Source organism: Artemia franciscana, chromosome 14, assembly GCF_032884065.1.
Source record: "Artemia franciscana chromosome 14, ASM3288406v1, whole genome shotgun sequence".
In the NCBI taxonomy this organism is placed as follows: Eukaryota; Metazoa; Arthropoda; class Branchiopoda; order Anostraca; family Artemiidae; genus Artemia; species Artemia franciscana.
The window spans coordinates 33,195,604-33,217,893 of record NC_088876.1 but is presented as its reverse complement, the minus strand read 5'-3'; the positions used below and the strand labels follow the sequence as shown (position 1 = coordinate 33,217,893).

Here is a 22,290-nt window from a genome sequence, read left to right as displayed (position 1 = left end):
AAGTTAATAATACCTCATTTTTTTATTTTTCCAAATTAACCCCCCCCAGAACTCCCCCAAAGAGAGCAAATCCATCCCAGTTATGTCAATCACGTATCTAGGACTTGAACTTATTTTTCCCACCAAGTTTCATCCCGATCTCTCCACTCTAAGCGTTTTCCAGGATTTCCTTTTCCCCTCCAACTCCCCCCCAATGTCAATATATCTGGTCGGGATTTGAAATAAGAGCTCTGAGACATGAGTTCCTTCTAAATATCAATTTTCATTAAGATCCGGTCACCCGTTCTTAAGTTAAAAATACCTCAATTTTTCTATTTTTCCAAATTAGCAACCCCCAGCTCCCCCAAAGAGAACGGATCCGTTCCAATTACGTCAATCACCTATCTATAAGTTGTGCTTATTCTTCCCATCAATTTCATCGCAATCCCTCCACTCTAAGCGTTTCCCAAGATTTTAGGTTTCCAAGATTTCTGTTTCCCCCCTCCAACCCTCTATGTCCCCGGATCCGATTCGAATTGAAAATGGAGCATCTGAGACGTAATATTCTTCTATATATCAAGTTTCATTAAGATCCGATTAAAAAAGTAACTGAATCTCCAAGTCACTTTAATACCAACCAAATAAGGGGTCGACAAAACAGTCACATACCTCGCCAATTTTATTTATATAGACCAGCCATCTCAATTTAAAACATTTCTCGATGATTTAAGATAAACCCATCGTCTACATCTATCTTTCATGCTGGAACGTTTAAAAAAAAATCTACAAACCTCTAGACGCAGGGTTGCCACCTGGTCAAAAACCAAATCACTAGATTTTAGTGATTGCTTGGTTGATTTGAGTTTTAGTGTTATTGAGATTAGGATGGAGGAGGAGTGTGCGTAGCTGTGTTGGCCTCAGACGGCTTGGTCCTGCGGTGAGTTACTAATAGTAGTAGTATTTTCGTTGATTTGGTGATTTTCTTCAATAGTCTGGTGATTTATTTGCTAATTTAGTGATTTTTCTTTTTAGACAATACAAAAAATTACTAGAAATAGTCATAAATCACTAGAGGTGGCAACCCTGTCTAGACATTCTTCTAAGTGTATTGACTGAAATTCAAAATATACTATAAAATCACCTTTGATAATATATAGTAGCTTAAATAGCTCAAAACTGCAATCAATCTCTTCTTTCTTTCTAATGTCTAGAGTTGGGCGGGTAGTTTGGGGGCGGGTAGTAGCCCCGCTCTTTACGCTAAAGTTTGACTCTTTCTCTCAACTCTGCTTTTAAAACAGTAAAAAACTTTAGCGTAAAGAGCGGGGCGTTGATGAGGAAGCAGCCCCTTTCATATACGAAGTAATTTCTGTTCGTTTTAAGTTTTAATGTCGCTCCTTACTTTCAGCTAAAAAAACTTTTTTTTTTATTTAATGTCTGAACGTTTTTGAATCAACGCATGTTTTGATTTTGGCTCTCCGCAGAGGAATAATTAACACGAAATTTGCAAGTTCTTTTTTTTGGCTAAATGGCTTTCTCATAGTTTTGATCGAATGATTTTGAGAAAAAAGGGAACGGTGGAGGAAGCCCAGTTGCCCTGCGATTTTTTGGTTACTTAAAAAGGCAACTAGAACTTCTAATTTTTTACGAATGTTTTTATTAGTAAAAGATAAACGTAAGTTATAAATTAGCTTACGTAACGAACTTTTGTAATCTCATGTTTTTATTACATATATGAGGTGTTCACCCCCTCGTCAGCACCTCGCTCTTTACACTAAAGATTAAATTTTGTCCCAATTCATTAAGAATGACCCCTGAATCACAAAAGCCGTAGAATAAATAGTTGAAATGAATAAAAATACTTTAGCGTAAAGAGGGAGGTAGTAGGAGGAGGTGAGACCCTCATATGCGTATAATTTCTGTTCGTTTTAAGTTTTAATGCTGCTCCTTATTTCCAGTTGAAAAAACTTTTCATATTTATTTTTTCATTGTTTTTTTTTAATAATCCTAGAAAATCCTGCCCTCCCTTCATGGAAATTTTCTTCCCCATGACAAATTCCTCGATGGAAAGTTCCCCCAACATATCCCCCTCTTGTCAACCCCTCCCCCAACCAAAAAATCCCCCTGAAAACATCTGTACACTTCCCAATAACCATTACTATATGTAAGCACTGGTAAAAGTTTGTAACTTGTAGCCCCTCCCACGGGGACTGTGGGGGAGTAAGTCGTCCCCGAAGACATAGTTATAAGGTTTTTTTGATTACGCTGAATAAAATGGCTATCTCAGAATTTTGATCCGTTGACTTTGGGAAAACAATTAGCGTGGGAGGGGGCCTAGGTGCCCTCCAATTTTTTGGTCACTTAAAAAGGGCACTAGAAATTTTCATTTCCGTTAGAATGAGACCTCTAGCCAAGATTCTAGGACCACTGGGTCGATACGATCACCCCTGGGGAAAAAAACAAACAAAAAAAAACAACAAAAAACAAACAAGTAAACACGCATCCGTGATCTGCCTTCTGGCAAAAAATGCAAAATTCCACATTTTGTAGATAGAAGCTTGAAACTTCTACAATATGGTTCTCTGATACGCTGAATCTGATGGTGTGATTTTCTTTAAGATTCTATGACTTTTAGGGGGTGTTTCCCCCTATTTTCTAAAATAATGCAAATTTTCTCAGGCTCGTAACTTTTGATGGGTAAGACTAAACTTGATGAAACTTATATATTTAAAATCAGCATTAAAATTCGATTCTTTTGATGTAGCTATTGGTATCGAAATTCCGTTTTTTAGAGTTTTGGTTTCTATTGAGCCGGTCGCTTTGAGTAAGCCGGTCTATTGAGTAAGTCGCTCCTTACTACAGTTCGTTACCACGAACTGTTTGATTCAACTTAAAGATTCGATTTAAATAGTTAAATTTGAGAAAAGCAAAAATGACTTAGAATTACAATACATATTGAATGTCAATTCTACAATACATATTTGATGTCTATAGATAAATAGGTGCTATTTAACGAATCGTCGGTAAACACGCCATCTTCAATATTACGTAGGTGAAAGCATTATGTAGGTATCCTAAGGTCAATGGTTCATACTCGATGTAAAGTACCGTTTATTGAATGTTCGACTGTTCGTGTTTTGTATATAATATATTGACATGAAGTTTTATTGCTAGTTTATTTCTTTATATTTTTTTCCTTTTACTGGTTGTTACTCCGCATGTTGTATGCTACAAATAAAATTCACTCACTCATTCGTAGTAGTTTAAGTAGCTTAACACTGCGACTTATCCCTTCTTTTTTTTAAAATTTTTCAGCTTGAGGGAGGGGGTGGAGCATTTTACATTAACCGCAGAATTTCACACGACCCCACACAAATTTATTCATACAGTCATAATGTTCGGTTTCAATAATCAATTTAGCTTAATGATTCGATCTAAATAATTATATTAAAAATTATTAATTATTATTAAATATAATTATTATTATTATATTATTATTATTATAATAATAATAATTATTATTATTATTATATTATTATTATATTATTATTATTATTAATTATAATTATAATTATTATTAAAAATAATTATATTAATTATATATTTAAAACAAGCAAAAACGCATATTTATTGTCAATATGTTATAATACATATAGATGCTATATTTGAAAATAAAAAAAAACTGTATAATTAAAGAATTTGTTATTTATAAAATTTGCAAGCAGAATAAATAAAAAAACAAATATAAATATTACATTTACATTAATTATTTAAAATAAATAAATACATTCAATTTATAGACGGTAAAAATATACCAGTGGCATTCGTTTTTAATATTTTCTTTAATTTAATTTAAAATCATATTTTAAATTTTCTCAGATTTCCTAAGAGATTTCGATAAAACTTACCAACCAGAATTCGTAAAGCGACAATGCGCTTAATCAGTATAAACTTAAACGATGTAAAAAATCAGGAAAAACGGTCAATAAAGTAGGGCGTGACTTAACAGCATAAGAAGACGTGGCTTCCCTGTGAATGTGCAGTTGTCTTTGGAAATCAAACAAATTATTGACTGTTGAATTATTACAGACAAAAAGTGTTGTCAAATCCAACTGATTTTGCTTAAACTTTGCTTAATTTTTGCAACCAAGTTTCGCTTAATATTTTTCATGGTTCGACGTGCAAACACAAACAAGAACGTAGTAGTGCCATAAAAAACTTAATAATTTTTTGGTTAATAATAGTTTTGGGTCTAGAGGAAAAATACTTTTATACCCATGTACTTGGGACTTTATTTAATACATCTTTTGTCAAAACATGGCTTAATACTGGAAAAAACTTACATTTTCAAGTTCACTATGGCTAATAACTAGAATCGCTTCACCACAATCAGATAATCCAGCACGCCCAGCTCTCCCAGACATTTGCTGATACCTTGCTTTACTTATCAGCTCTTTCCCGATATAAGGTGCACGGATGATAACCTAAAGTTGAAAACTAAACGTCAACTTAATGTGGTTAACTTAACTTAAAGGTCAACTTAACATGGTGAACATCAGAAAAACCCTGAGCCTAAAATGAAAAAAACATCGTATCTCCAATGGGTAAATGAAATTTCGATTTATTCAGACATAGCTTTTATGTTAGCTTTTATTAGCTTACATTATTATTAGCTAGTATTTCCAGATACTATTCCTGAACCCAAAATGAAAAATACATTGTATCTCCAAAGCGGTAAGTAAAATTTTTATTCTTTTAGACATAGCTTTTATGCAACTTACATTATTGTTAGCTTATTATTTGCTTAAATTAGCTTTTATGTTTTATGTTAGCTTTTATCGATCTTATAAAGTAATTTAACTATTTATAAGATCGTTTAATAGTGTTAATAGTGTTTATAAATTAATTAATAAATATTATAAATTAATAAATTAATTAAATCTTATAAATTAATTTAAATTAAAAATCGACTCGACGATTTTGACGAGTTCTTGATATTATTCCTCAGCCTGAAATAAAAAAAAAATCGTATCTCCAATGGGGTAAATTCAAATTCAAATTCACTTTATTTTGCCTTAATATTCTTGTCAATTACAGAAATAGCAGCGGAGGTAAAAAAAAAAAAATTAAAACACATACAAAATTAAATTATTCACACATGGTTTATTAACAATTATTTTCCAAGTCAACATTATAATGATTTACTAAGTACGGACCAAATGAATTCAAGGACCGCTCGGATGAGTGGATCGGCGGTTGTCTTAGCTTTGCATCGTTTTTTGTTCTCTCTCTGAGCCTAGTGGAATGTTGAGTTTGGCGTGTCTCAAAACCCGGAAGAAGATCACGGTGTGTTTCCGAGTCAAGGATTTTTCGACCAAATTCACTACCAATTTATGGCTTCTCTCTTTAAGGGACTCCAACTTCACAACTTTGAGGCTCGTCTCGTAGTCAACATAACGACCTCCCAATATTATTTTGCAGGCTCTTTTTTGCAATCTTTCTAATTTGTCACTTTGGTCGATGGTCAGCGCGCTGTGCCACACTGGGCAAGCATATTCTGTGAGTGGTCTAATGTAAGATTTGTAGCACACAACCATGATCTGAGTTGTCATGCAAGACGGAGAAGCTAGGCGAAAGATGTTAAGAGGTAGCCGGTTTTAGAGACAATTGACGATACATGGGTATTCCATTTGAGGTCGAAGTCTAGGTGGACACCTAGAATCTTCATCGATTTTACAGCTTTTGGTCCATTGCATGGCGGGTATGGAACTGGCCATTTAAGGCCAGTTCCAGACATAGCTTTTATGTTAGCTTTTATTAGCCTATATTATTATTAGCTTATTATTTGCTTACATTAGCTTTTACGTTAGTTTTTCTTTATCTCATAAATTAAAGTGTTCGACGATTTTGACAAGTTCTTGATGTTATTCCTGAGCCTAAAATGAAAACAAAACAACATCGTATCTCCAATGGGATAAATGAAATTTTCATTTCTTCAGGCATAGCTTTTATGTTTAGGAGAAAAGCAGAGAAGTCCTTTAATCTTGTCTCTTACTAGAATTAAATAAAAAACAGTTTTCTTTAAATGAAAGTAAACCCACTCACGGTAACGGAGAATTGAACCATACTTTTCGAACTCTTTGAAAAAAAATTTAAATTCAGGCCTGACGATGACGTTTGTGATCGTTTTATGATCGTCAATAATCATTGACGATTATTGCTTGTAATTCACATCTTATAGCCTGAATTTCCAGAGCTTGGGTGGGGGTATTAAATAGGGGGTAATCCCCTTCATATGCGTAATAATTTCTGTTCGTTTTATTCCCAAAGTCACCCGATCAATATTCTGAGATAGCTATTTTGTTCAACATAGCCGAAAAATCTAGTAACAATGTCTTTGAGTATGACTTAATCGGGGGAAGGGCTGCAAGTTATAAACTTTGCCCATCGTTTACACATAGTAGTGGTTATTAGGAAGAACACAGAGGTTTTTCTGGGGGAGCCAATTTCCAGAGCTTGAACGAAATTTTATTATGTTGAGTAGTCAGGCTGCCTGTACATGGTATTTAAGTTACATCTATGTGAGAGACAGCACAATCATAAAGTACTGAATGTGCTGTTTGTTAGAAGTAGGAACACAAACTCGAGAAAATTTAAGAGGGGGGCAAGGATTTTTCTTCTTTTTTTAAGTGAAGGTACATGGAAAGGGTATTTTTCAGGCAAAAAGAAGTGGATGGATTCTATCTGTGAGAACACCTCATCAGAAACGCAAAATGGGGAATGGGAATATTCCCCACCCCTCTAGGTATTGAGAAACGTTATTTTTCGTGTTTTAATAAAGAAATGAAAGAACTACCCCACATGAGATTTGATAAATACCCTTTCCATAAACCTTCATTAAAAAAGTGAATAAAAATCCTTGCCCCCTCCTAAATTTTCACGAATTTGTGCCCCTGCTACAAATAAACTTAGATAGGCTAGTAATCCTCCCCTTAAGTTAATGATCAGAGTTTAAAAGGAGAGCACGGGCAACTGATCTTCCACCATCGTTACTGAAGGAGAGAGCAAGTTTACAAGTACGCTGCATCCACGATTTCTAAGTGTTATGTTCTAACAGCGAAATCTTTGATTTGGTTTCTTTTTTCGTCTTTTTCTTCTATTTTGTTCTAGTTCATTTGCTACATGCTTGTTGTTTTTTTTTTTTTTTTGTCGCGTGTGTCATCTTCATTATATTTTTCCGTTTGCTCATCTTTTGATGAAAACGGAGAACAAATCTCACTCGTGGGTAATTTCTTAGACCACATTGCCTTTCCATTTACGAAAATTTAAGAAAATTTTAGGAGAGTAAAGCGGATTTAATTTAAATCTAGCAGTGAACAAAACGTACTAAAAACTTACTAAAAACAAACACAAAAAAAACATTAATTAATAGAAAAAATCTGAATATTTCAACGAATGTTTTTTGTGTTTTTAATTTTTTCTTTTTAATGATTGAAATTATTTTGTTTTCTCTGTTGTCCAAAAATGCTTTTTGGTTGTGTTCGTCTTTAGTACGTTTTGTTAACTGCTTGATTTAAATTAAACCTTTTTTCCCTCTTAAATCTTCTTAAATTCTCGTAAATCTTACTCATTCATATATCAAAAAATGGTAAGTGATCTTACTCTTCTCGCTGGCAGATTAACCCCAGCAGCAAGTGTTGAAGTACAGCACAAGCAACATAGTACACCAGCTAGGTAAGCCTCTTCAATGAGTTTTCTTTCATCCACAGTAAGTCCAGAATGATGGTAAGATATGCCAAAAGGTATTGTCTTCTTAAGTATATGGCATATTTCTCCTGCTTCTAAAATAAGAGCTTCTACGAGTGCTTTCTTTTCAGCTTTCTTGTGTGACAGTAGTGACCTAGAAATAAATGTGCTTTGTGAAAGGATTTGGATAAAAGAGCGACCCGGCTCAGTAGTAACCGAAACTCTAAAAAACGTAATTTTGATACCAATATATACCTCAAAAGAATCGGATTTTTATGCTTATTTTAAATACAAGTTTAGTCTTACCCATCAAAAGTTACGAGCCTGAGAAAATATGAAAGGCACTTTCCCCTCCTCAAACCCCGCTCTTTACGCTCAAGTTTGTCTCACAACTCTATTTTTTAAAACAATAAAAAATTTAGCGTAAAGAGCGGGGCGTTGAAGATGGGACGTCTCCTTTCATATACAGGATAATTTCTGTTCGTTTTAAGTTTTAATGTTACTTCTTACTTTCAGTTAAAAAAACTTGTTTTTTTTTATTTAATTACTCTCCAGATCAATCTTTTTTCATTTTCGAGTGGTTTTAGACCAAAAATATATGTTCAGATAGTTCTTCTTGGTCGCTACGTATACCACTTATGGTTGTTAGTAACTTTTGAGATCACAGCGCTTCTTCTGCACTTTTTGGTTGGTTTTGGAGCAAGATTTCATGTTCTGCTTGTTCTTTTTAAGTCGTTGAGTTGACCATTTAAGGTAGTTAGTTACTCTCAAGATCATATCTTATTTCCTTTTCAGGTAGCTTTAAACCACAATTATACATTCTGATTGTTTTTTGGGTGTAAATTTTGACTATTTATGCTTGTTAGTTGCTTCCCAGAGCAGATCCTTTTTCTGTTTCAGATAGTTCTAAGACAAATTAGGCCAAATCTCGACAGTAAAAATTTTATTCAAAATATTTGTAGTTTTTTTATTTCCCAGATTTTCTTCAGATTCATCATTAAATTCAAGTTCAATAAAATAAAAATAGACAATCCTTCGTAATTTCCCTCGGTGAGTTACATGTTCCAGAAAACAGGGTATAAAAAATGGATAAAATTTAAAAAAAAACGATAATTTATATCGTGCCCAATGACCGATATTTTTTTCCTACCGACTGGCTATTTGCTTATTAGTTGTTCTTACCGTTTTCAGGGTAATTCATTCATTTTTAGACAATAAGACACTACCAAAACACTACCAATTTTTTTCCAACATACAGTTGCAAATATAGTCTAATTTTTTGCAGGTTTGGTAGGAATTTAGCGATTATATAAATCTGTTTAGTAACTGTATTTTAACACACACACATGTCATCATCTTCTGGAAAAACCCGAGTAATATCAAGACGGTTCGACCATTTGGCCTTACAAATGAATCTTCTCAAGTTCCTTTTTTTCTTGGTTTTCAATTGTGAAGATCAAAATTGAAAAAAAAACACAAGTACTTTGTTTAACGACCAGAAAATGATCACAAAATCAAAACTTTAAAAAATCTATATATTTTGTAGTGGAGGAGGGGGTAGTAGCTTTTCTTTCAGAAGATTTTCTGAAGTTGGGCTGTTAGAAACTGTTTTTTTTCTGTATAGGTGCTTGATTACTTTCGACTTCTTCTCTTGGGCGTTCAATAAAAGTAGTCCATTCAACATGGTTGAATAGTTGAAAGATCTTTCTTTTCCAGTCCCAATTTAAGCTGATTTCTGGCTTCTTACAACACCTTATCGGTAGCTTTAAAAAACAAAAAAAAGATCGCCATGAAGGGTTCGATTCCTAATATTCCGTATGTAATAGGGTCGATTGAAGGCCAGAACTCAAGTCATTTCACAACCAAGTCAACTATCAAAAATACAGCAGGCAAGCGTTAAAACAAGATGCTGTAGCTCCGTGTTAACTTGATAGAACACCGATTCTATTCGCTATAACTTCTGTGTGGAATATGTGAAAAGTTTGGAGCCATCTAAAAGAAATGACATTCTGTTTTCAAAATCATTGCTTGAGCAGTTTTGCAATACCATTGCTTACTTTGTACTTCTGGCGAGAATCAGGCGTTTCCACCTAGCCCAGTATCAAGGATCTTCAAGACCTGTTTGAACCACGTAGTGTGGTCTACTGCCAGCTGCTTTGCAAATGGGAGCCATTGAGTTGTCCATCTATGACCAAACTTTCCGAACCACTCGATAGGTTCAAGGTCTAGCTTGACCAAGTTCCACCAGCTTTTCCGCGGTCCTCTTTGACGTCTCTTCCATGAGTTATGTGGCTCAGCTAGAAGGATTCGGCGAGGCAAGTACTATGTTGGCCTCCGTAAGATATGGCCCAACCATTTCAGTCGAAGCTCCTTGATCACGATGACAACCCATCTCTTGATACTACAGGTTCATCGTTTATCCATGCTAGATATGTAATCATTTCGATTTAACTTGAGGAGGTTACGCAAACACTTAAGCTCAAACACCTTCAGTGCATTTTCATGTAGTCGCTTTACTGACCAAGTTTCGCATCCATAAAGGAGGATTGTTCGAACCAAAGCCAGACAGACTCAAACTTTAGTTATTACACTTATTTCACGCCGGTTCCACAATGGTTTTCTAAGGGAAGCGAAGACCGTCTGAGCTTTCTGCAATCGCTGTTGAATATCGGCGTCAGAAGATCCATCAGTACAAAGCTGGGAGCCAAGGGACGTGAAGCTGTTAACCTGATTTAACTGTACTGACTTTCATATCAGTGCAATTGTATTGCTTTATCGTTCTAGTGCCAGCAGGAGCAATCAACAAACAACAGCTTGGATTGTCTGAGAAACTCAACTTGGGAACGCTAGATTTCTTCTTAATTTCTTTTCAGTACTCATTTCGAGAAATCCAGCCACGGGAAAAGTGATAAACTATTATGATCAAATGTGAGCAATTTTTACCAAATTTATCAAGATCCTTTCTTAAAGCATTGTGCTTGAGGTGAATAGAACATTTTTCAACGTTAAGTAGTTCTGCACTCCCACTTAATTTCTGTTTTTCAAAATCTAGATTTGAAAACAACTTGTAGTTGAGGTTCAATCCATTACTGCTCACTGTAAGCGGCTTTGAAAGGGATAAACCGCAAACGTCAATTATGTCATGTCTTACAGTCCTTACATCCTCAGATGTTGCATGACCGTTAATGCTCGATTTTGAATGTCTTTTCGTAAAACACTGCTCTTTTTATGCCTTAAAACTAGACTAGACTGCTCAATACTAGAATTAGATTCAGACTTGTTGCTTATGCTCAGAATTATTAGTTTCATCAAACTAAATAACATAATAGCACTGCCCAACCTCGTCTGAAGTCACCAGTCGAAAGTACAGCCCAAGAGCTTTGATCAGCAGTTATGCGAAGTTTAACCGTCCAATCAAGGAATTTTGCTCGAATACCAGAATGAACACATTCGACCATTTTCAAAGCCCAAATAAGCTCTACTTTTACACAGCTGTGCAGGGTAAAATACTGCTCTTTTTATGCCTTAAAACGCTGCCCAAGACTAGAATTGGACGCGGACCTACAGTTTATGCTCAGAATTATTGGTTTCATCAAAATAAATAATATAATAGCTGTACCCAACCTCGTCTGAATTCATCTGCCGAAAGTACAGCCCAAGAGCTTTGATCAGCATTTATGCAAACTTTAACCGTCCAATTGAGAAATTTGGCTCGACTTAAGAAATTTGACAAAACTTATCTCCTGTCCCATCAGCTGAAATACCAGAATGATCAGATTCGACCATTTTCAATGCACACATAAGCTCTGCTTTTACACAGCTCTGCAGCGTAAAATGCTGCTCTTTTTATGCCTCAAAACGCTGCTCAAGACTAGAATTGGATTTGGACCAGTAGTTTATGCTCAGAATTATTGGTTTCATCAAAACAAATAATATAATAGCTGTACACAACCTCGACTGAATTCATCTGCCGAAAGTACAGCCCAAGAGCTGTTCTCGTTTTTTTTTTCAGGGTTACCATATTGAATAAATCTAATTAATATAGTCGTAATAATATAGTAGAAATAGCAATAAAACAAGTAGTATCATCTCCCAAAAGACATGGACTGAATCATTTTAAAAGACCTTTAGCACAGGGGCACCAAGTCACATTTATAGAGAGGCTAGCTGGGAGAATCATTTTTTCTACTGAAGATACAAAAAACATTCAAACCTGGAGGGGGAAATCCTCCCACATCACCTAGGATCCCTTAGATTAGCTTCTTTTCAATTGGTTATCAGGGAAATTTGACAAAATAAGGGTATTTAAAGTCAAAATGATATTATTAATTATACAAATACCTTGGCAGAACGTGCAAAAGAAGGTCTGCAACACATTCGGCATTTCTTTTCGTAGCACAAAAAACTAAACAATTTTGTTTCGGCACAACCTCTGCTACTAAAATTCCAAAAGCATCTGGATCATGCCGCTTCTGCGCATCTGTATACTAGAAGAAAAACTGAATCAGAACAGCATACTATTACCTCTTTAAGTTTTGGCATCATGAAATCAGAGACACATAAAGTATCGTCCTGAATTTTTTCAGGTTACGGTTTCAGGTTCAGGTCTAACACATTAGATTTATGAAAAAATAGTGGCCAGAGTTGGTATAGAATATGATACACATCATACAGGCATATACCGTGGGAATTTTTTTTTAAGAAAGGGGGGAGGGCTTAATAACAAGAATATTTTGGCAGGGGGAATAATAAAAAAGTGAATTGATAGTTGGAGTAAGAAGAGTCAAGAAATTCAAGAACATTTGGAACTCAAGGGGGAGAGATGAGACTTGTCCTACGTACTTCCCTGACTCAATGTTGTGTAAAATTTTAAGTAAGTAATGTAAGTTAAAACGGGTTTAACGTGTTAAAAGCATAAAAAACAGGCTTAGCAACAACATATGCATAAAGAAATCGAATTTTTATAAAGAGTGCAAATATATAGACTTTGTTAAACTTGAAGATACCAAGTACCTTACAGAAGAAACAGAAGTACAGAATTCCAAGATGATAGTTACAAAACCGGAAAAAGTGAACGCGGATACGTTTTTATCATTTTGGGTCAAACACTTCAAAAATGGAACAATGAAAAATGCATGAGGTGCAAACTTTGAATTATAAATTATCTCAAGTGTTTGTTTATCAAAATGACCTTTCACCTTGACTAGTAGGCCATATGTTTTCTTAAGTTTACCAAATACAGGTTATAACACCAACTCCTGCGTAACTTTAATTGACGGACCAAAAGGCAACCTAAGGTGCCTACAGTGCGGCCCATGGGAGAATTCTTTGGGAAGGCTGAGAATATTTGTCCGGTTTTCGAAAAAGGGGGAAAACATCCGTCACAAGGCGAAAGATCTCCATGAAACTAGTAAAACCGATCTCCAGGAGAAAGATCTCCAGTAAAACCTGTTACAGTGGTTTCAAGTCCTTAACTACAAAATCGTGAGTTTGCATTTTCCTAGAAGAATGATTACGGAAAGTGATCATTTTCTCACGGTGATCATAATGGACCAATGGTCCTAAAAAAAACACAGAAAAGATGATTCGAACAGAAATTAAATTTCAGTGTCTTTTTCAACTTAAAGAAAAGACTGTGCCTCAACAAAATGGAGTTTTCTACCATTTTGTGGCATAAAGAAACAACTTTGCCAAGGAGAGCGAAAAAAAAAATATCGATTGATATTTCCAAGATAGCAAATCGGCTTATATAATAGAAAATCAACGACTTTGCCAGTTTCAGAGGCAGTGGTGGGTGGCGCAGTGCTAGGGGTGGCGCTTTCGTTGCTAAGGTAATGAGAGTGGTCAAACATGGGTCTGAAGCATGGGCACTCCAAAAAACGGAGAAAGATTTGATAGATATTTTCCAGAGAAATAGCCTACGAATTTTTTTGGGTACCCGATTGACTGAGCATGTTTCAAACAGTAGGTTGTGCAAAAGGTATGGTTCAATCCCGCTTTCTAGGGCTATGTCTGAGACTGAGGGCTAGGGCTATGGCTAGGGCTGAGATAAACGTTGAGATGGCCAGAGTACATTCTACGGATAATGGATGAGGTTGCCAAAGATTACCCTTTTCGGCCAACCGTCTAGGACTAAACAGAAGCAGGTCGTCCTCGGGTGGGGTGGGAAGATGTCGTAAAAAAAGATTCAAGGAAAATGGGAGCTTCCTGGGAGGATGTAACTAGGAAGGCTAAGAATAGATTGGGATGGAGGTGGAGCTAGCTTAGCTGTGTTGGTCTCAGTCAGCTTGGTGCTGCAGTGCGTCGCTAGTAGAAGCATCAGCATTATAATTCAGATAGCGGTGTAAGCTACTCCCGTACCAGTACTCTTAAACGTATCTATTCGAAAGTCATAGAATATTGGGAGAGGGTTTATTTGAACAAAAATTAAAACATCTGGTCGTGTTTTTAAGCAGCAAAATAGAAAAGGCCAAACCAAAGTGCCATTTCCCCCATTTTTAAGGAAATAAGTTCTTATCAATTTTACAGTAGCCTGAGGAAACGAGAGTACTTTCATAATTGTGTCTCTTTTACAACCAGCAGTAAAACTAAAGTCAATTTTTCAGTATCCGGGTCGGGTCTCTTTAGATCTAAATTAAATAAAAAAAACTTTTTTTAACTGAAAGTAAGGAGCGACACAAACTTAAAACGAACAGAAATTACTCCGTATATGAAATGGGTTGTCCCCTCCGCAATCCCTCGCTCTTTACGCTAAAGTTTTTAATTGTTTTAAAAAGTAGAACTGTGGCAAAGAGTCAAACTTTAGCGTAAAGAACGAGGGATTGCGGAGGGGACAACCCATTTCATATACGGAGTAATTTCTGTTCGTTTTATGTTTTAATGTCGCTCCTTACTTTCAGTTAAAATAAAATCGTTTCTTTTTTAATTTAATTTCTGAACGTTTTTGAATTAATGCAAGTTTGATTTTGGCTCTCCGTACATAAATTATTAAAATGAAATTTGCACAATAATTATTTTTTTGGCTAAATGGCTTCCTCTTAGTTTTGATCAGACGATTTTGAGAAATAAGGGGTGGGGAAGGAGTCCTAGTTGCCCTCCAATTTTTCGGTTACTTAAAAAGGCAACTAGAACTTTTAATTTTTAACGAAAGTTTTTATTAGTAAAAAACATAAGTAACTTAAGAATTAACTTACGTAACACGTTTTTATATTCTTATATTTTTGATTATATATATGAGGGGGTTTGTCCCCTCGTTAATACCCCGCTCTTCACACTAAATCTTAAGTTTTGTCCCAATTCTTTAAGAATGACCCCTGAATCAGAAAGGCCGTAGAATAAATAGCTGAAATTACTAAAAATACTTTAGCATAAAGAGCGAAGTATTTATCTCCTCCTAAATGCCTCGCTCTTTATGCTAAAATATTGTTAGAACCCCTCATATGCGTAATAATCTCTGTTCGTTTTAAGTTTTAATGCTACTCCTTACTTTCAATTGAAAAAACTTTTTCATGTTTATATTTTCTTCGTTTTTTTTAATAACAATGCTAGAAAATCCTGCACCCTTTTCATTGAATTTCTCTTCCCCCATGACATATTTCTCCAAGGAAAGATCCTCCCACCTAGCCCCCTCCCCTCAACCCCACACCCAAACCAAAAAAATCCCCCTGAAAACGTCGGTACACTTCCCAATAACCATTACTGTATGTAAACATTGGTCAAAGTTTGTAACTTGCAGCCCCTCCCCCAGGGACTGTGTGGGAGTAAGTCATCCACAAAGACATAGTTATTATGGTTTTCGACTACGTGGAACAAAATGGCTATCTCAAAATTTTGATCCATTGACTTTGGGGAAAAATAAGCGTGGGAGGGGGCCTAGTGCCCTCCAATTTTTTGGTCACTTCAAACGGGCACCAGAACTTTTCATTTCCGTTAGAATGAGCCCTCTTGCAACACTCTAGGACCACTTGGTCGATACGATGACCCCTGGAAAGAAAAACAACAAACAAACAAACAAATAAACAAGCACCCGTGATCTGTCTTCTGGCAAAAAATACGAAATTCCACATTTTTGTAGATTGAACCTTGAGATTTTTTCTATAGGGTTCTCTGATACGCTGAATGCGACGGTGTGATTTTCGTTAATATCCTATGACTTTTAGAGGGTGTTTTCTCCTATTTTCCAAAATAAGGCAAATTTTCTCAGGCTCGTAACTTTTGATGACAAAGACCAAATTTGATTAAACTTATATATTTAAAATCAGCATAAAAATCTAATTCTTTTGTATATCTCTTAGTATCGAAGTTCCGTTTTTTAGAGTTTCGTTTACTATTGAGCCGGGTCGCTCCTTGCTACAGTTCGTTACCACGAACTGTTTGATTCGGCAAAGTAACTTACTAATCTTGAAGTAAACGTGATAGAGCTAAACGAGCTTCAGTTGAACAAGAATACACGGAAAAAGGTCAAGTTGAAAAGATTTCAAGTAAACGGGGATTCAGTTAGACGCACATCATTGGTGGTACCTAAAAAGACGTATACTGATGTGCCAATTCCGGTACTCAGGATGAGCCTCCACTATGTCTCAAGTGGGGCCATTACCTGCTAAATCTGTCCTCCAAGGTCTCTAATTGTCTCTTAGTCGGCCACTGCGTACATATTCCACTCCGAGATGAGACTCTTCTAAAAGACTCACTTGTCATGTTTTTTGGCCTTCCTTGGTGACGGGTGCCTTCCGATTACCAGATCAGGAGCATATTTTTGATAGCCTAAGATTTGACATGCATCGGATTCCTTGAGATATTAACTTCCTCCCCCCTCAAGAACCAACCATATTAAGTCGTAAGAATCGAACATTTATTGTAGCTCAAAAGTGTCTAAGATTGATCCACGTCATCTATTACACGCATTGGCTTTCAAGTGGCACAGAAATTAGGGGGCTGCCTTTCAGACTTTTGAGTCACAAAGTTAGCAAACTTCTAGCTAATTTTATATCCAAGGGAGAACCGAACAAAATTTCTCGCCAGAACAGAATAAATTAAAATGCAGAAAAACGGATACAATATTAAAAAAAAGTACTAAAAAACTAATTTTTCTTGATAATAAAGATCCGTATGTTTCGGCTGTACATCCAGAGTCCTTTATCGATGAAAAAAAAACTGAATTAAACTAAACAAACAAGGAAAAGAGAAAAGCAAAGCAAAAATACGAATCAAAAATAAGCTCACATCTTAGCAATGCCAAATATGACAAATGTTTACCAAATTCAAATAGCCACAATTCTGGTTATTGGCTATTCACGAATCTGTCGATTTGAATTGATAAACATTTTGTAAAATCAGACATTGTCAAGATGCGGGTTTTCCCCCTCTGTTTTTTTTTCATTTTCCTGATATATTCTGTTTGATTTAGTTTAGTTTTTTTTGTTGATAAACGCTTCTGGACGTTGTGTAGAAATGTTCGGACCATCATTAATTATTATTAAGAGTTCTTTGTTTTTGGTCTTTCACTTATTTAAGATAGTATGCATTTTTCTCTATATTTTATTTTTATTTTTTATTTTTGAGGACAACCAGTCTGAGAGCCGAAGCCTCGATTATAGTATAGACCTACAAAATACAGCGGAAAGCGCAACAATTATAATTATCGTTCGTATATAGCACAACAATTCACATCGATTTTCAGCAAAAACACGCATATTCTTATCTATCAAGGCGTCCCTTTTAGCGACATGAAAAAAAACCTCTCATTATGGTATATCTATCAGTTCCTATTAACAATAAAGTTGTCATTGTTTTTATCGAAATTAGTTTAACTTAGACCATAGTTGCTTCTTTGCCACTAAAGACAGCCATTGTATCAAGAAAGAACCGTCAGTCATCCCTCATATGTTCTGCAACTTAGGCGCCTTCTCCATGAGACTGGAAAACTATATGAATGCAGGACCGAATTGAATAGGTGGGGGCCCGACTGGATTTTTTTTTTATTCGGACCCTCTATATGTATTATTTAAATAAAATATATCTGTATAGTAGTTTACGTAGGTAATGTAGTTAACGTACATAGTGCAAAGTCTCTCTAATTTAGGGCTTTCACGATTAAATAAATTCAACATGAACTTTTGCGGATTTCAATTTTCTATATTATAAAGTATATATTACAAATACAGAAGAGAGAATAATGCTGACTTTTTTCCCAAGACAGGGTGGATCAACAAAATCTATTTGAATATTTTGGCCCTATATCTAAGGGCCATCTTCAGCAAAGAAAGTAATAAACAATAACAAACTTACAATAAAAGTTCTCGGTTAAAAATTCATTTTTTAAGAAAAGTCTTGGCATCGTTAATACTTAACGAAAAGTTCAGCCAAGACTGTGTGATAAAAATTAACATTTTACAAGCTAAAAAGGTTCATTCATTTCACTAATTGTATTTATTAAAATTGGAATAATTTCTTATTGGGATATTTGCCTTCTCTGCAGCTAATCTTGTAGTTCTTTTGGGATTGGGTTTGTTTTTATTCGTTCCTATTTTTGTTTTATTTTGAATTAGATTATTTTCTATAATTAATTTTATGTAGCCAAGTCTCTATTTAGGGATGTATTATTATTTAAGTTTTGTTTGATTTCGATTGCCTCGCGAGCAGTTTGTTTGATTCCTAGGTCATTGCTAATTAGAATTGGTTCGTCAAATAGAACATAATGGTTTGAATTTTCAAAAATATTATTGCTTAAAGCTGAATCGAAAGATATGGAGTGATTTTTGGATTTTAATGCTTTTTCAACACTTTCTTTGTGTTGCTGTAATCTTGTTCCTAAATTTTGGTGGATTCGACCTATGTAATAATTTCCACACCTACATGGTATTTTATACACCCCTCTTAGACGAGTAACTGGGGTTTTATCCTTACCAGAATTGTTAAATTACTTGTGAATACAACACGTGAATTGTATTCTTACCAGAATTGAGAATATTCATTATAATAATATTACTTGTGAATACAACACGTAAATTGTTTTTCAAACAAACTTTTTTCAGTTTTGAAGTAATTTTCGGAATATAAGGTAAGTAAATCGTGCTTGGGGGTTTATTCGAATCGTTTACTAGTGTGGGATTTAAGGCTTAAAAGAATGCAGCTTTAATCTTTGAGCAATGACAGTATTTATGAGAGAAATTGGGTACCCGTTGCCCAACAAAATTAATTATAGAAAATAATCTAAATAAGAATAAAACAAAAATAGGAACGAATAAAAGAAAGCCCAATCCCAAAAGAACTACAGGATTAGCTGCAGAGAAGGCAACTATCGCTATAAGAAATTATTCCAATTCTTAATAAATACAGTTAGTGAAATGAATGAACCTTTTTAGCATTTAAAATGTTGCTTGTAAATGCTTTTATCACACAGTTTTGGCTGAACTTTCAAACAGTTCGTGGTAACGAACTGTAGTAAGCAGCGACCCGGCTCAATAGTAACCAAAACTCTAAAAAATGGAATTTTTATACCAACAGCTACATAAAAAAAATCGCATTTTAATGCTGATTATAAATATATAAGTTTCATCAACTTTAGTTTTACCCATCGAAAGTTGCAAGCCTGAGAAAATTTGTCCTATTTTAGAAAATAGGGGGAAACATCCCCTAAAAGTCATAGAATCTTAACGAAAATCACACCATCAGATTCAGCATATCAGAGAACATTGTTGTAGAAGTTTCAAGCTGTTATCTACAAAAATGTGGAATTTTGAATTTTTTAACAGAAGGCAGATCACGGATGCGTGTTTATTTGTTTGTTTGTTTGCTTTTTTTTCCCAGGGGCGATCGTATCGACCCTCTTGTCCTAGAATGATGCAAGAGGGCTAATTCTAACGGAAATGAAAAGTTCTAGTGCCCTTTTTAAGTGAACACAAAAATTGGAGGGCACCTAGGCCCCCTCCCACGCTAATTATTTTTCCAAAGTCAACGGATAAAAATTCTGAGATAGCCAATTTATTCAGCGTAGTCGAAAAACCTTATAACTATGTCTTTGGGAACGACTTACTCCCCCACAGTCCCCGTGGGAGGGGCTACAATTTACAAACTTTGACCGGTGCTTACATCTAGTAATGGTTATTCGGAAGTACAGACGTTTTCAGGGCGATTTTTCGGTTGAGGGGAGGGGTTGAGAAGAGGGGGACATGTTGGGGGAACTTTACATGGAGGAATTTGTCATGGGGGAAGAAAATTTCCATCCGGGAGCGCAAGATTTTCTAGCATTATTTAAAAAAACACAAGGAAAAAATAAATATGAAAAAGTTTTTTCAACTGGAAATAAGGAGCAGCATTAAAACTTAAAACGAACAGAAATTATTACGCATATGAGGGGCTTACCTCCTCCTAATACCTCGTTGTTTACGCTAAACGCTAAAGTTTTACGCTAAAGTTTTTTACTGTTTTAAAAAGAAGAGTTGAGAGAAAGAGTCAAACTTTAGTGTAAAGAGCGGGGCGTTGATGAGGAAGCAGCCCCTTTTATATACGAAGTAATTTCTGTTCGTTTTAAGTTTTAATGTCGCTCCTTACTTTCAGTTAAAAAAAACTTGTTTTTTTTTATTTAATTCGTTAAGAAGTAATGATGTTATGGCTATTTTTAAAAAAATGGATTTTTAACCGAGAACTTTTATTGTAAGTGTGTTATTGTTTATTATTTTCTTTGCTGAAGACGGCCCTTAAATAAAGGGCCGAAATATTTAAATAGGTTTTGTTGGTTCACTATCTTGGGAAAAAAGTCCTCATTATTCTCTCTTCTGTATTTGTATTATGGAAAGACAGTGTGGTCTTCGTCATTATTTATGTCACGCTTATGGGGATTCAGCTTTAAGCAATCATATTTTTGAAAATCCAAACCATTATGTTCTATTTGACGAAACAATTTTAATTAGCAATGACCTAGGAATCAAACAAACTGTCCGCGAGGCAATCGAAATCAAATGAAACTTATATAATAGTACATCCCTAAATAGAAACTTGGGTGAATACACACTCAACCCTATGTACACAAAATTTATTATAGAAAATAATCTAATTCAAAATAAAACAAAAAAAAGAACGAATAGAAAAAAGCCCAATCCCAAAAGAACTACAAAATTAGCTGCAGAGAAGGCAAATATCGCAATGAGAAATTATTCCAATTTTTAATAAATACAGTTAGTGAAATGAATTAGCCTTTTTAGTTTGTAAAATGTTAGCTTTTATCACACAGTCTCGGCTGAACTTTCGAACAGTTCGTGGTAACGAGCGACAGGGTTGTAAGAAGTGACCCGGCTCAATAGTAACCAAATCTCTACAAAATAGAATTTTGATACCAATAGTTACATCAAAAGAATCGCATTTAAATGCTGATTTTAAATATATAAGTTTCATCAAGATGAGTTATACCCATCAAAAGTTACGAGCCTGAGAAAATTTGCCTCATTTTAGAAAATGAGAAACTCATTTTACCCCATAAAAGTTATACAAACTTAATGAAAATCACACCATCAGATTCAGCGTATCAGAGAACCTTAATGGAGAAGTTTCAAGCTCCTATCTGCAAAAATGTGGATTTTCGCATTTTTTGCCAGAAGACAGATCATGGATGCGTGTTTATTTGTTTTTTTGTTGTTGTTTTTTTTCCCAGAGGTGATCGTATCGACTGAGTGGTCCTAGCATGTCGCAAGAGGGCTCATTCTAACGGAAATTAAAAGTTCTAGTGCCCCTTTTTAGTGACCAAAATATTTGGAGGGAACCTAGGCCCCCTCCCACGGTCACTTTTTTCCAAAAGTCACCGGATCAATATTCTGAGATAGCCATTTTATTCACCATAGTCAAAGAACATAATAACTATGTCTTTAGGGACGACTTACTCCCCCGCAGTCCCAGTGGGAGGGGCTGCAAGTTACAAACTTTGACCTGTGTTTACATATAGTAATAGTTACTGGGAAGTGTACAGGCGTTTTCAGGTTTTTTTTTTGGCTTAGGGACGAGAGTTGAGGGGGGTTACGTTGGAGGATATTTTTATGGAGAAACTTCTCATGGGGGAAGAGAATTTCAATGAAGGGGGCGCAGGATTTTTTTTCTACTGAAAGTAAGAAGCAGCATTAAAACTTAAAACGAACAAAAATTATTACGCATATGAGGGGTTTACCTCCTTGTTATACCTCACTCTTTACACTAAAGTATTTTTAGTAATTTCAACTATTTATTCTACGACCTTTGTGATTCAGAGGTCATTCTTAAGGAATTGGGATAAAATTTAAGCTTTAGTGTAAAGAGCGAGGTATCGACGAGGGTTGAACCCCCTTCATATACACAATAAAAACATATGAATATAGAAGTTCGTTACGTAAGTTAATTCGTAAGTTACGTATATTTTTTATCAATGAAAACGTTTTTAAAAAATTAAAAGTTCTAGTTGCTTTTTTAAGTAATCGAAAAATTGGAGGGCAACTAGGCTCCCTCGCTCCTTTTTTTTATCAAAATCTTCCGATTAATTGCAATTAATTAATATTTTCAGGGCTTTTCCTCCTCAACGCCCTGCTCTTTACGCTAAAGTTTCTT

General features: G+C 35.1%; 1 protein-coding gene across 2 annotated transcripts in view; it reads right to left on the bottom strand.

The window, feature by feature from the left end:
* The window catches only part of LOC136035606 (helicase POLQ-like), a 154,479-nt gene that overhangs the window by 45,706 nt on the left and 86,483 nt on the right, over positions 1-22,290 (bottom strand). For both annotated transcript variants that reach the window (XM_065717484.1, XM_065717485.1), the window contains 3 exons: positions 12,064-12,209; positions 7,639-7,876; positions 4,320-4,460 (listed from right to left, as the gene is read on the bottom strand). In XM_065717484.1, coding sequence (XP_065573556.1) covers positions 4,320-4,460; positions 7,639-7,876; positions 12,064-12,209 — 525 coding nt within the window. The remainder of the gene's footprint in view (positions 1-4,319; positions 4,461-7,638; positions 7,877-12,063; positions 12,210-22,290) is intronic.